At 35.4% G+C, this 15,989-nt stretch overlaps 1 protein-coding gene across 1 annotated transcript; it reads left to right on the top strand.

Annotated features, from left to right (window-relative positions):
* The first annotated feature begins 211 nt into the window (after positions 1–211).
* Positions 212–13,009, top strand: zranb1b (zinc finger, RAN-binding domain containing 1b). The gene is made up of 11 exons (XM_016546135.1): positions 212–380; positions 2,467–3,126; positions 3,978–4,068; positions 4,314–4,501; positions 4,588–4,741; positions 5,668–5,739; positions 6,286–6,484; positions 8,441–8,561; positions 9,157–9,286; positions 10,486–10,715; positions 12,609–13,009. Exons 2-11 carry the CDS (start codon positions 2,503–2,505, stop codon positions 12,825–12,827), a joined length of 2,028 nt encoding a protein of 675 aa, XP_016401621.1. The 5' UTR covers positions 212–380; positions 2,467–2,502; the 3' UTR covers positions 12,828–13,009.
* Positions 13,010–15,989: the final 2,980 nt, after the last annotated feature.

Here is a 15,989-nt window from a genome sequence, read left to right as displayed (position 1 = left end):
TTTTTTTTTAGAAAATATTTATTTATGTATTTATTTTATATTTATTTGTATTTTAAGGAAGTGAAAATGTCAATGGGCAGTCCACGGTCTTGAGCTGAAGTAGCTGTTTGTGTTTATTTACAGTGCAGATACAAACCGGAGCTCTTTTATGGTGTTGTTGTAGTTCGGGTAAAATCGACACCTTGGTGTGGAATTCCGAAGCGAGCCGAGAGTGTTCACAGTGTATCAGCGCAGAGTTTGTGCTGGATACATTTGAGTTGTATGCATTTGAACTTTCTACACTGTAGCGGCGGAAATGCTTCTCACATTCCATTTCCAGCGCCCGTTATAGAAAAACTCCACTCACCGTTAAAGCCAGGTTTCCAGTCGTGTAATAAGAGGTATGTGTCAAAACCTACCGAGATAACTAAATGGCATTTTTGCGTTGTCCAGAGGCGCGTCCAGCAGTTTGACAGCTCCTTATCTAATCTGACAGATTATGACCCTTCAAAACATTGAACCTACTTTACTTTCATAAGGCAAAACCTATATTGCCGTACATTTTTGAAAGTTTAATTTGTGTGAAATATAAAACGTATAGCAGTTATTTATTTGTGTTCCGAAACTGGCTTGCTTGATTGTTTTATTCCATATATATATATATATATATATATATATATATATATATATATATATATATATAATACACACACACACTGCAGTTCAAAAGTTTGGGATCAGTAAGATTTTTAATGTGTTTTAAAAAAGTCTCTTCTGTTCATCATGACTGCATTTATTTGAATCATTCAGTACCACACTATTACCATCTTCATAATATCACTTTACAAAGTTACCACTATAGTCAGGGAAATCTAGGCCATAGTAAAAAAATCGTCTCTTTTTTTAAACAAATGTTAATAACCAAAATCTAGTCCAATAACCAAATGAGAGTGTAGGAATGTAGGTCAAAGGATGTGACCGTTTGCCCCAGTGAGCTGGATTCATCTCTGTCGTTGCCCACCTGTCAGGAATAATCCAGAGTCCTGAACAACTTCTGGCTTAAAAAGCCTTTCAGAATTAATGTATTGTGCTTTTTTATTACAGAAGCAAGTGGAAAGATTAAGGTCGTTCACACATTATGATTTATGCTGATTTAAATGTTATGTTTATTTTTGTCAACCCTATGCATCCTTAAGCTTTTTGTCATCATTTTAATCAAGCTAACTTATAATAGTCAAAGTCAACCAAAAAAAGGAAACTGTAGTACAGTGGTATCAGATGGTAATGCAATATTTTTATATTTACCATGGTACTTAATAGATCACCATATTCATATACTATATTTATGTGTTACTTCAGAAAAATTATTGTATTAAATTGTAAGCAACTGTATTACAGCGGGGTCCTAAAATGTAGGACAACACTGAAAATCTGGAATTTGGGATTTCAACAATTATACCAATGAAAATGTTCAATGTAAAAATATCCTGCAGTATTTCTAGGTCACTAATCAAATGTAAGCAAATTTGTGACATCGACCATGTAACTCCTTTGTACAGAAGGTCCATTGAAACACAAGATGTCTTTGGAACAGTCTCAAACCTTGCTGCATTACATGAATCATCAGGTTTTTCCTCAATTTGTGGATTAAATCAAATTTTAGCAATTGGGGACAAGCCAAATAGAGTTCTAAAATTAAATCAATGTTTTAAGTTAAAGTTTGGGGTTTGTACGATTAAAGTAAAAAGAGTAGTATTGTGAAATATTATTAGAATTTAAAATGACTGTTTTCTATGTGAATATGAATGCAATTTATTCCTGTGATTTAAAGAATTTTCAGCTTCATTACTCCAGTCTTCAGTGTCACATGATCCTATTAGAAATCATTCTAATATGCTGATTTGCTGCGCAAGAAACATTTCTTATCATCATTGTTGAAAACAGTTGTGTTGCTTAATATTTTTGTGGAAACCTTGATACAGTTTTATTAGAACTGATTAGAAAGAAAAACACCATTTATTTAAAAAATATATTTTTGGAACATTACATGTCTTTACTGTCACTTTTGATTAATTAATATGTCCTTCCTGAATAAAAGTATTAATTTCTTTAAAATATATATACAGGTGCATCTCAATAAATTAGAATGTCGTGGAAAAGTTCATTTATTTCAGTAATTCAATGATCATATGCTAATCTATTTTTGTGAAAATATAATTTTTTTGTAACAATGTAAATGTATTCACTGTCACTTTTGATCAATATAATGCATCCTTGCTGGATAAAAATTGTAATTTCTTTTTTTTTTTTAAACTTACTGACTCCAAAATGTAATTTTTTTAAAAAACGTATTACATTTATTTTTATACATTTGTAATGAAAAATGGTAATAGTTTAGAGTAATTTCACTCTGAGACTTGGATCCCACTGTATATCAACATCATTTCTATTTTCGAACTAAACTTTGCCTGTCTGTGACTATTGCAGGAGAAACTGGAGGTGCTGTGAGCGTGAGCGGCGAGGATGACAGATTTTGGCTTGAAGTGGAGCTGCGAGTACTGCACCTACGAGAACTGGCCGTCCGCCATCAAATGCACCATGTGTCGGGCCCAAAGGCACAACGCGCCCATCATCACCGAGGAACCCTTCAAGAGCAGCTCCAGCCTGGACCCGCAACTGTGCACCACCCAGCTCATCTGCCCTGACTCTAGCGCCCGGCCTCGGGTCCGGATCGCCGACGAGCTGCCAGAGACCAGCAGCAAATGGTCCTGCCACATGTGCACCTATCTGAACTGGCCCCGCGCAATCCGCTGCACGCAGTGCCTCAGTCAGAGGCAGCAGGGCTCCCAACACGGCCCGCTCAGTCCGTCTGAAGCCCCACAGACATCGGACTCGGGGTCCAGACCATCCCCGGTCACCTCGGACCCATGCGAGGAGTATAACGACCGGAATCGGCTCAACATGCACGCGCAACGATGGCCGTGCTTGGCTTGCACCTATGAGAACTGGCCAAAGAGTTTGAGGTGCGTGGTTTGCGACCACCCTAAACCCAGCAGTTCGCCCGAGGCGCCTCAGCAGGATTCGGAGGCAGAGAGTGCCATGTCCCTGTCGATAGTGAACGAGCAGGAACGGGATAACCTAAGGACAGCGGATACTTTTTAATGTTTTTGAAATAAGTCTCTTATGCTCACCAAGACTGCATTTGTTTGATCAAAAATATAGTAAAAACAGTAATATTGTGAAATATTATTACAGTTTTAAATAACTGTTTTCTGTTGTAATATATTTTTAAATGTAATTTATTCCCGTGATGTAAAGCTGAATTTTCAGCATCATTACTCCAGTCTTCAGTGTCACATGATCCTTCAGAAATCATTCTAATATGCTGATTTGGTGATTTCTTATTATTATTTTCAGTGTTAAAAATGTTGTGCTGCTTAATATTTTTGTGGAAAACATGATACCTTTTATTCAGGATTCTTTGATGAATAGAAAGTTCAAAAGAACAGCATTTATTTTAAATCTTTTGTAACATTATTAATGTATTTACTGTTACTTCTGATCTATTGAACTATTCATTTTTAACTTTTGAACGGTAGTGCACATATACTTAAATTTAGACATAAATAAATATCACACATTTCTTAAATATCCAGTGCATTGACATTATGGTAACACTTTACGACAAGATCTGATTTTTTAACATTAATGCATTAGCTAACATGAAACTAACAATGCATCATTACAGCATAGTCTTTGATTGTCTATGTTAATGCATTAATGTTAACAGATACAATTTTTGAGAGTAGTGAAATTAGCATTAACAAAGATTAATTGATGCTCTAGAAGTATTGTTAGTTAATGTTTGTTAACCTTATTGTAAAGTGTTACAGAAATTATGAAGTGTTACTTGTGTACAAATAATTATTTTGACTTCTGTACAATATCTACTCTCTTTGGCTCACTATTTGATTGGCATGTTTTACTGTGATGTGAAGGTGAAATTCAAAGCTGAATCTTTTGATATCAGCTGGTATCAAACCTTTATTTTCATCACTAAGCCGGTGGGGGACGGGTTGCATGCACATGGTTTGATGCAAACTGACAGATTTTGTCTCATGGGCTCTGCTGCTAGGGAACACTTCTGTTAGCACTCTGCTTTCCTGCATCAGAGTATGAAATCATTGATCTCTAAAGCAGTGTCACTGTCTTCTGGGAAATACCTATGGCTCATATAGGTCTGATAGGAATTGAATCTGAAATTTAAACTGCAACTTCAAAGAGTTGTGAGCGAGGAAGTCAACCCACTCATATGTAACGCACACTTTCATCAGGTGTTGTGGAGGGGGATCTGGCCGCTGTGGAGGCGTACAAGTCATCCGGTGGTGATATCGCACGTCAGCTGACCGCAGACGAGGTGCGAATTCTCAACCGTCCATCCGCGTTTGACGCTGGTTTTACTTTGGTGCATCTGGCCATCCGCTTCCAAAGACAGGACATGCTCGCGGTGCTGCTCACGGAGGTCAAACGTTTACATGCATAAACGGAGAGAATTCGTCTCACAATGTGATATTGTAAAATGATTCTATATTTATGAATGTACTTCAGGTGTCTCAGCAGACGGCGAAGTGTATACCGGCTCTGGTGTGTCCTGAGTTAACAGAACAGATCCGCAGAGAGGTGGCAGCAGCACTTCACAGGCGTAAAGGAGAGTTTCCCTGTTACTTCTTCACTGACCTCGTCACCTTCACATTACCAGCAGGTGATCAGTCATAATTTCTAAAGACAAAAATTTCCCTTCTGCCGCAGGATCTTATGTGTGGCCACGAGCCACAAAGACCTATTCCGAGTGGGCTGATTGTCTGAGGTATTTTAATTAGGGTTAATATAGTTAACTAAAACAATCTTATCTTTCAAATAAGATAAAATAATGATTTTAACTTTTACCTTAATATATATAATCAAGGTTTCCTGCTAACAAAAACATTGCCATTTAGTTCTGAATCATTTAGGGATATAACAGATAAATACAAGTATAATGAAATATGAGCATTAATACATAAAAGGTATGAAATACATTCATTTTTATAGTCTAGAATGTAATGTGAATATCACATGAAATATGTCTTAATGTAAAACATCATGAAATATGAATTGAAATACACCTTGACAAAATGTAACAGCCAACATAAAACAAAACAAATATATTTTTAATTAATATTTTGACTAGTTTTGTGTTTGTCATTTTTTATTATTTATTATTATTTTTTATTTTTTTTAATATACCAGTAGTTTTTATAAATTTTTTATTTAGTTATTTTTGTACATCATGTTAAACAAAATCAAAATGAGAACTGTTGAAATTAAATAATTAGTAGTATTATTATTTGTATTTTTTTATATATATATATATATATATTTAATTTTATTTCAGTTAAAGTTTATTTTATTTCAAGTAATATACTTTTTTATGGTTTTATTTAACTATAATAACCCTCATGAAAGTAAGTACAAATAAAAAGACAGGGCGTGAAATGTATTTCTGTAAAAAGTGACCTGAAATACGACATGATCTATGCCTTGAAATGAAAACTGTGTAAACGTGGAAGAGAAATCCATAATATGTCCCATTTAACAGACGGTAGGGTTTTCACTGCAGAGATTTTGATTTTTCTTTTTCTTTTTCAGATATTGAAGACCTTCCCCCAAATGTTCAAGAAAAACTGTTCGATGAGGTCCTGGATCGAGATGTACAAAAAGGTGAAGTTACTTTTTTTAGCATTTATTTTGTACTTTAAACCAGAAAATAATGGGCAGCACATTAAACAATTGAGCTCCTCAACTAGTTTTACTTCAGGACCATAGATGTTTTGATTGTAAACTGTGGCCGGCACAACGTTGGCCTTGTTTGCAAGTAAACCTGTATTGAATGCATAGGGGTGGATCTAATTTAACTAGCTTCTACCAAGTAAATTGTAAAATTGTGCCAAGATTGGGGTCACAGCCTTTGAAATCAACATCAAAAGATATGGGAGGCGTTCTGACCCTACCTTTTAAAAATTATTCGGCACATTTGATTTTGCGGTCCCAATTATACAGTTAGTTGAATTTTATTATTTGCATTTAGTATCAGAACAAACTTGCGGCCTGTTTTTGTGTCGCGACCCACCAGTTGAGAAGAAACTGATCTAGAAAATGCCTTAGCTGGTCTATTTGGGTTGCATCCCTGAAGAGCAGCGTGCAGCTAGCAGTAACAGAATTTATCACTGGATGTGCAAAGAGAAACTGATTTATTTTGGTGTTCAGAGCTGGAAGAGGAGTCTCCCATCATTAACTGGTCTCTGGAGCTGGGCACGCGTCTGGACAGCCGGCTGTATGCTCTGTGGAACAGAACCGCTGGAGATTGCCTACTGGATTCAGTGTTACAAGCCACGTGGGGAATTTATGACAAAGACTCTGTCCTGAGAAAAAGCCTCAACGACAGCTTACACGACTGCTCTCACTGGTAAGACTGGAAATTAGCAGGTTGGGTTTACATCACGTCATGTTTATTTTTTATTTTCTCTTTTTATTTTAATTTGGGTTAAAGTTTTAGTAATTTTGTTTAATCTTTTTTTTTATTAGTTTTTTATGTCTGTATACTTTTTATACATTTTTATTTTATATAATAAATGTTTTAAGGGTTTTAGTTACCTGTAATAACCCTGGTTCACGTTAACTACCCAAAACACCCTAGTATTGTTTGGCATGGGCAGCACCACAGGGTTTCTGCTGGTTTTATGAAGGTAAATTTAAGACCTTTTTAAGATCAAGTAAAAGAAATTAAAGGAATAGACTGAATGGAGCTTAATGTGTTGTCTAAATGTAAATGTCTTGTATTAGCAATGCTTCAAAGTTTGAAAATACAACTTCTAAAAGATCTCATTACTTTTTCATTCATTTTACAAAAATAAATCATATGGCTTGAAAAGCTGTGCTTCCAACAATTAGAACATGGAAATAACTCACTACACCTTCTGATCACACTGCAAAAAAAAAGTGATGTTCTTCATCAGTTCTTCATAAGTAAAGATACTTAAATCAAGATACATTTACTTGAGAAGCAAAAAGACATCACTTGAATCAGAAATTGATCAAAATAAAGTTTATAATTCAAACAAGAACAAAGAACAAGTTTTCATTCCTCATTGGCAAATACTTGTTTTTTTTTTAAGCATAAACTCACTTCATTTTGTTCAGTTTCTCAGAAGATAAGACTTCATATGTTTAATTTGCATCTCAAGCAAATGTATCTTAATTTAAGGATGTTTAAATATTTGTATTGAAAAACAAAACAAAAATAGTGAGGAAGATGTTCATTTTTTTGCAGTGCAAGCAGCATTTAATGGCAGGGTTTCTGCTCGGATATAAGACCTTTTTTTAGGCCTTAATTAGAGGAAGGGTGAATTAAGACATTTTAAAACCTTTTTAAGACCTGCAAAAACCTTGCACCACTCATGTTTTCTTAAAGGGATACTCCACCCCAAAATGAAAATTTTGTCATTAATCACTTACCCCCATGTCGTTCCAAACCCGTAAAAGCTTTGTTCATCTTCGGAACACAATTTAAGATATTTTGGATGAAAACCGGGAGGCTTGTGACTGTCCGATTGACTGCCAAGTAAATTACACTGTCAAGGTCCAGAAAAGTATGAAAGACATCGTCAGAATAGTCCATCTGCCATCAGTGGTTCAACCGTAACGTTATGAAGCGACGAGAATACTTTTTGTACGCGAAGAAAACAAAAACAACGACTTTATTCAACAATTCGTCTTCTCTGTGTCTCTCTGCATCACCGTAGCTCCATTTTGGAGAATATCCGCTGAACGCAAGCAGCATATGTTCTTCTGTGTCAGCTGCGACACAAGGATACGTTTTCTATGTGTATTTATGCTTTGATTTGAACGAAAACAGCGCATCCGTGCAGCGCGGCTGACGCAGAATAGCGTACGCAGTTTGCGTTCAGCGGATGTTCTCCAAACTGGAGCTACGGTGATGCGGAGAGACACAGAGGAGACGAATTGTTGAATAAAGTCGTTATTTTTGTTTGTTTTTCTCGTACAAAAAGTATTCTCGTCACTTCATAACATTACGGTTAAACCACTGATGGCAGATGGACTATTCTGACGATGTCTTTCAGACTTTTCTGGACCTTGACAGTGTAATTTACTTGGCAGTCAATCGGACAGTCACAAGCCTCCCGGTTTTTATCCAAAATATCTTAAATTGTGTTCCGAAGATGAACAAAGCTTTTACGGGTTTGGAACGACATGGGGGTAAGTGATTAATTACAAAATTTTCATTTTGGGGTGGAGTATGCCTTTAAGCAAATCTAGTCATTGTTGTAATTTATCTGCAGTTGGGTTTATTAACATTGGTGTAATTGGATTTTATCACAGATACAATGCGTGTGTTTTCCAGGTTCTACACTCGCTGGAAAGAGTGGGAGTCCTGGTATTCCCAGAGCTTTGGTTTGCATTTCTCTCTGCGGGAGGAGCAGTGGCAGGAGGACTGGGCGTTTATACTGTCATTAGCTAGTCAGGTAAGCAACCAGATGAGAAAACATTAATATTTCACCACCTACTGAGATACCTGCAGTTGACTCATACAGAAACACACATGCAGACACACATCCCACCCGAGAGGATGAGGCCTGGACAGATGTCTGAGCAATGAGCACTTTTTATAGCGTTGTTTCCATACTGCTCTATGGAAGATTTTGAGTTTCATTGTGCTTAAAGTCAACACGACATCACAACTGACCATATTTACTTTCAGAATACACATTTGTCTTATTGTGAACGATTCATCAGTGCATGTTTTTCGAAAGGAACTAAATGTTTTTCTTCAAAAGCTTTCATCAAGATGTAACAACTCACTCCAGCTCTAAACAGTTTCCCTTTTTTGGCTGCTTTGAATGGATCATTGAATATCATCAATGTGTCAAAATATGACAGTAAAATGGGTTGCATATGCTGTTTCATGTTGAATTATTATTTTTTTCATAATAAAATATTCAGATGAGTTTGGGAAACACAACATTGAGTTTTCCCTAGTAAAAGTTGTTTTAACATTTTATTGTGGTTCTCTTGCTCTCTCTCTCTCTGTCTCTGTATTCTTGTCTCGTCTTCCTGCAGCCGGGTGCGAGTTTAGAGCAGACACACGTGTTTGTCTTGGCACACATCCTTCGGAGGCCTATCATAGTGTACGGTGTGAAATATTACAAGAGCTTCAGAGGAGAGACGCTGGGATATACACGCTTTCAGGGTAAGCTGTGTTTAAAGGCGCTACGCTTGTGTGTAGCTATTTCAATTTCATTTGGTTTGCTCGTTTCACAATGGCTGTTTCTCATATCTAAATGGACAGATTGGCCTATGATCACAGTCTATATAGACAGATATAGATTTACTACTGTTCAAAAGTCAGTAATTTTTTTTTTTTAATATATAATTTATTATATAAAATATTATATACAGTGGGTACGGAAAGTATTCAGACCCCCTTAAATTTTTCACTCTGTATATATATATATATATATATATATATTGTATATATAATTTATAATTTTTTTATAAATGCTCTTCTTTTGAACTTTTTAGTCATCAGAGAATCCTGAAAAAAAGTGTTTCACTGTTTCCACAAAAATATTAAGTGACAAGTGTGATCACATGATATGATCAGCATGATAATAAAAAATGTTTCTTAAGCAGCAAATCAGCATATTAGAATGATTTCTGAAAGATCATGTGACACTGAAGACTGGAGTAATAATGCTAAAAATTCAGCTTTGACATCACAGGAATAAATTATATTTGAAAATATATTCAAATAGAAAACAATTCTTTTAAATAGTAATAATATACAATATTTCAAATAATCAAATAAATGCTGATCAAATAAAAATCTTACCAATCCCAAACTTTTGAGGGGTAGTGTGTATATAAATTCTAATTTTATATATAATTTATATATTCATATATTTATACATGAGGTTTTTATACAAGGAATGTTTACTCAAAAATATATAGAGAAACAGAAAATATGTATTATCCATTGACAAGGCTGTTTTAGACTTCTGTAAATCACAAAAATAGGTGCAGTTGCCTGCTACCAAAAATCTACCTCTAAAAAGTCAACAAATGGCCAAATCTCTTCCGAATAATTGACTTGGCCGATGAGTTGATCTAATTATAAAGAGCTTGTCACTGCACACATCTGACGATTATATTCATTTTATCAGTATTCACAGTGATGATTAGTGTAAGCACATTAGCATTATTCTCTGAGCTGTTTGGCCACGTTGACCAAGAAATGTGTGATCTATTATATCTGCCGCTGACAGGCTGTTATTGCTACTATAATGACTCTCTGTCAACACTCTGCTGACTTCAAACACGGTGTTGGTTTTTGGGGTCAGCCACACAGAGTTTCTGTAATTACTGTTTGCTTTGGCTGTTATCTTCTAGGTGTATACCTGCCTCTATTATGGGAGCAGAGTTTCTGCTGGAAGAGCCCTATCGCCCTGGGTTACACGCGCGGACACTTTTCCGCCTTGGTTGCCATGGAGAACGACGGCTACGATAATCGAGGCGCGGGCGCCAACTTGAACACAGACGATGATGTCACTGTCACTTTCCTGCCGCTGGTTGACAGCGAACGAAAGCTGTTACATATTCACTTTCTGTCAGCACAAGAGGTGAGAACAGCTCTGCTGACACGAAATCACTCTGTAGAGCATGAATATATATGAGGGTTTAAGGCTTACACTACGTCTGAATTTTCAGTGTGAAAAAATATACAAAATTATTGTCTTTTTTATTTTGTGTGGAGGCTAGATTGTATTGTAGCCTTATTTTTTATTTTTTTTTAAGGCAAGACATAACAAGTGAATAGGATAAAAAAAATCTGACTAACAGACTTTCCCCGGTTCATTAATCACAGTACATTAAGACAACGGTTTTGCATTACAAGTTTTCTAAAATATTATGTTGAAATATGCACTAATTTGCATACATTCTAAAACTAAACATTAAATCTGAATCTTACACTACGTCTGAATTTTCAGTGTGAAAAAATATACAAAATTATTGTCTTTTTTATTTTGTGTGGAGGCTAGATTGTATTGTAGCCTTATTTTTTATTTTTTTTTAAGGCAAGACATAACAAGTGAATAGGATAAAAAAAATCTGACTAACAGAGACTTTCCCCGGTTCATTAATCACAGTACATTAAGACAACGGTTTTGCATTACAAGTTTTCTAAAATATTATGTTGAAATATGCACTAATTTGCATACATTCTAAAACTAAACATTCTAAAAATCTGAATCTTGGATGAAGCCAGGTTCAAAATTCTTATTTAATTTTGTTGACATATTAGAGTTAAAAGTTTTTAGAGTCAAATCAAAAAATACTGTCAACAGCCAAAAAAAAATACATTTGCACCATGTTTTTAGGAATAAAATGTTATATAAATCATGCGAATGATATATAAACAAACCCTTCTGTAAAAATCTTCAGAATATTGATAGAAATAAACTGTAAAGTTTGGCGTGTGTAAGAGATTTCAGAAAACATTTGAGAAAATATTCATTATAGTTCATTAAAACTAATACCATACAAAACATTTCCGTTACTTTCAGTATTTCAGTAAATGTTTACTGAAATAAAATAAAATAACATATAAAAAAATAAAATAAATTGAAACTAGTTGGGCAACTTTTCTCATTTTAATTCAGTTTAAATTGATGTACTAAAATAACTAAAACTGAAATAAAAAATTAATTCAATTGATATGGACACATTAAAAAAAACTACTAAAAACGACAAAAATGCACAACAAAATTGCTAAAAATGAAAATTTTACATTTAAAAATAAAGAGTAATTCAGAATATTAATAAAAACTATAATAGTACCTAAGTGAAATACTAAAATAGCACTGACTGTAATTGAAGTCTACAGAGGCAAATAGATAAAGTGTAATAAAATAACTCTTAAATGTGTATTCTGGATGTTTTTCTGGATGCCTTAATCAATAAATAATAAGCGTATCTACTTTATTGATGTCAAACAATTCATTCTAGTATCCAGATGTTTTTTAGAACTTGCTGAAAGTTCAACATCATGCTCTTTTGTGGCAAAATTTTTAATAATTTTTATTAAAAATATTTTTATTTTTAGGGCACAAACGATGTACTAAAAACGGAAGTTTTTCCTTTTGCATTTTTGAAATGTTTCACGTACACATGTTGTCAAAACGATCCTTGAAAACAACTAAAAACACTGTATTATGCACGCCTGGCCAGTAGTTGGCGATGTAGACTGAACAAATAATTGTTTTCAAAGACTTGCACTTTGAAACGTTTTCAAAAGTCTGCCTTTTCAGGCCCCCCAAACGCCGTTGTCATGTAAACGAACAACCAAAACGCATAAGAAATGTTTTGAAAAATGTCACTTTTTTTTAGTTGAAAATGGTGTCATATAAACGCACGCTTAATTAGTTTGATCCCTGCTATTAAATGGAAAATACATGTTTTTGGAAGCTGTTTATGAGCTGTTGTTGATATACCTTGACGTGTGTGTCCGTCAGATGGGGACGGAGGAGCAGCAGGAGCGGATGCTGAGGCAGTGGATGGACTGCTGTGTTACGGAGGGCGGGGTTTTGGTGGCCATGCAGAAGAGCTCCAGGAGGCGGAACCACCCACTTGTCACTCAGATGGTGGAGAAGTGGCTGGACGGTTACCGGCAGCTTGCCGCTTGTCCAACTCTGTCTGACGGAGAGGAGGAAGAGGAGGACGAAGATGAGTGAAGAACAGTCGGCGTCACTTGACACTACACCACGACCCTCTTGCGTTCCCCAACATAAGGAAACACACAAACACACACCTCTAACCCCGACCGAACAACAAACCCGAGCTTTCCTTTTTGGTTTTTGTCCCTAATACGACAAATAATGTGGGTTTGTTGCAAAATAAAGGAATGCAATCATGATTGTATTGTTCTGGTGGCCATGCAGAAGAGCTCCAGGAGGCGGAACCACCCGCTTGTCACTCAGATGGTGGAGAAGTGGCTGGACGGTTACCGGCAGCTTGCCGCTTGTCCAACTCTGTCTGACGGAGAGGAGGAAGAGGAGGACGAAGATGAGTGAAGAACAGTCGGCGTCACTTGACACTACACCACGACCCTCTTGCGTTCCCCAACATACGGAAACACACAAACACACACCTCTAACCCCGACCGAACAACAAACCTGAGCTTCCCTTTTGGGTTTTTGCCCCTAATACGACAAATAATTTGGGTTTGTTGCAAAATAAAGGAATGCAATCATGATTGTATTTGTCTTTACAGAGTATGTTCTTTGCTTTCGTTTGTGTTTTGTTTTTAATTTGCTGGTGCAATGCTTGTAGTGATTTAAGAAAAAGAGGAAGGAAGGAACAGGAAAGCAAAAGAGATTTAAATAGGTAAAACGCAGCAATTTAAGCACCCTTTTTAAAATGTCTGACGCAGATGTCTATTTCTATTTGTGTAGCGTGACTCTAAACTAAGATTACTAAAACATAATTCACTACACGTTTGAAAATGAGCATTATCTATGAATCACACGTATGACTGTCACAATTGTTTTTATTTTTAATAAAGCTGTCGTTCCTCACCTGATCGTTATGAGGAGAACGCAAGTGGATATTTTAACTCAATTTCTAACAGATTTTCTGTATTTATCTGAATAATAGTGTGTGAGCCATAGAAATGAATGCTTTTCCACTCACATCGTCGTCTCTTGTCGTCCCATCTTTGAACTGCACTACAAACGTGAACGCTGCAAAGAAAAAGAGGCATGTGTCAGTTTACTGTGTCCGTTGGATGCCGTTTTTGAAAGGGAACATTATTTCAGCTCTTCTTTCAATGTGGTCCCTTCACTCTTTCAGTTGTGTATTTGTGTCTGTCTGTTGTCTTTTGTGAAATGTCTGGCCACGGATTTTTCAGTGCACATTTTTCCACTCAGTTTCCAAACCTTGATGAAAAAGACTTGATGTAGACCAAAGTGAACATTACGAGAGATCTGTGGAGTGTTTTTGCAGTGCTAATATAACCGGTTAACTGGCTTTTTTTTCCCCCCTGTTCCCATCTCATCACCTCCTGTGATTTTTATGTCCGGTCCTTCTCACATCCTCATGTTTTATTTTCTTTTTTTTAATTATGTGATAGTTCTGCTACACTATGGTATATTTGATATATAAGGTGGAGACCAAACTTGGTGATATTGAAGACCTAAGTTTTTTGAATGTCCAACTATGAAACTATTATAAAACTTCGAAACAAAACAAAAAGTGTGATTTCCTACATACAAACTACACATGCTTATATGAGAAAAGCTCAGCTATTTGTTTTATGTAAGGATGTTGCAATAGTAAATTAATTGCTATACCCTGTATATTTGCTATCTGAAGTATAATGTTTTAGGCTACACATTAACCATGGAAGATTATACTGAAAGACCAAAACAGGCATTACAAGTCAAACAATGTGCTGCTAGAATGTCATGGTGAGTTGTTTAGCAACACAGAACCTGCTAAAACAATGCATGCTTCATTAACTAGTGTACACTTTGTACAGGGTTTCCGCCACTTTTGACCAGTGAATTTCTATTACTTTTCCAGTCAGTGTGGATTTTTTACTAACGGAGGGAGATTTCAGTTTATTTCTCAGGTACCAGTGAATCTGATAGATGTAAACTGTTATACATTCAAAACGTACACATATGTCGTCTATGACCAAAAACTATTTAAATGGGACACAATGGTGAATTGCTCAATGAGCAATATCTAGCCAGTGAAACATAAGCATGACTAGAAAAATGTACATGCAATAAAATGTCCAGAAATGTCCCCAGGACTGAACATCACAATATTAAAGTTCTTTGATATTTTTGTCATGACTGGGGATCATTTGTAAAGTCACAGAAGCTGCAAAATCTGCATAGGAAATCTTTCTCCCTCAAGCGATGAGACGGATTCCTATTGAAACGAAACGATTTAGACTAAAAATCTGTGGATAGTTCACTCAGAAATGAAAATTCTGTCATCATTTATTCCACCTCAAATTGTTCCAAACCTGTATGAGTTTATTTCTTGTGCTGAACACAAAAGAAGTTATTTTGAAGAATGTGGGTAACCACAAAAAATTATATGGAAGTCAATGGGAACCAGCAACTGTTTGATTATCAACATTCTTCAAAGTATCTTCTTTTGTGTTACACAAAATTTACAGGTTTTCAACATTTTCTCAATTTTCATTTTTGCGTGAACTATCCCTTTAAGAGAAATAGTTAATTATGTTGAACAATTTTCAATGTATCAGTTATTAGCCCTAAATATGCAAATACGAACATTCATCCAGGTTTTAATGATTTACAGTGTGAAATCTCAAAACCTGACAATTATTTTTTAACTACTAACCCTGGGGTAATTATTTACAGTGTAAAACAGTATAACCCTGTAAACATTTAAACTGTGGCTGTAATGAAAACTTGTCTTCATGACAGATTTATTCAGACATGATTTTTTAAAATTATTTATTTACTTTTTTCTAGCTAACTAAAGAGTTAAGGAGGGGCGGAGCTATCAAAATAGGGGCAAGACCCTTTTGGGGTAGGGGCGTGTTTGTTTTGGTGATTTCAAATATCAACATTGGCTACCAGAAATCACTTACTCTGCCTTTAATAGCGTCAAGCGACATATAAAAAATAAATAAAAAAGTAATAAAGAACCAATCTTATTGCAGTTATTGGATGCCAGACGCGCTATAAAATGTTTAGTGAAGTTTTGTTTACGCATCAACTGAAAAAAAGCACCGACTATAAAATATCACATATCATTAAAATGAAAATATATTAAAAACGAAACATCTATATTAACAGGCCATGCATCTACACAGCTAACATGTTTACCTGTTGTAACTTCCTTGTATGTTG

This window comes from Sinocyclocheilus rhinocerous, unplaced genomic scaffold, assembly GCF_001515625.1.
Source record: "Sinocyclocheilus rhinocerous isolate Xijiao unplaced genomic scaffold, SAMN03320098_v1.1 scaffold853, whole genome shotgun sequence".
Classification (NCBI taxonomy): Eukaryota; Metazoa; Chordata; class Actinopteri; order Cypriniformes; family Cyprinidae; genus Sinocyclocheilus; species Sinocyclocheilus rhinocerous.
Note: the sequence above shows the minus strand (reverse complement) of the source record. Positions and strands in the feature narration are given on the sequence as shown.

Excerpts from the sequence above, each read along its gene's own strand:
- zranb1b (XM_016546135.1), top strand. The coding sequence starts at position 2,503 with ATGACAGATTTTGGCTTGAAGTGGAGCTGCGAGTACTGCACCTACGAG. Across the intron at positions 3,127-3,977 it reads AACGGGATAACCTAAGGACA|GTGAAATTCAAAGCTGAATC; the intron begins GCGGATACTTTT and ends TGTGATGTGAAG. Across the intron at positions 4,742-5,667 it reads CACCTTCACATTACCAGCAG|ATATTGAAGACCTTCCCCCA; the intron begins GTGATCAGTCAT and ends TTTCTTTTTCAG.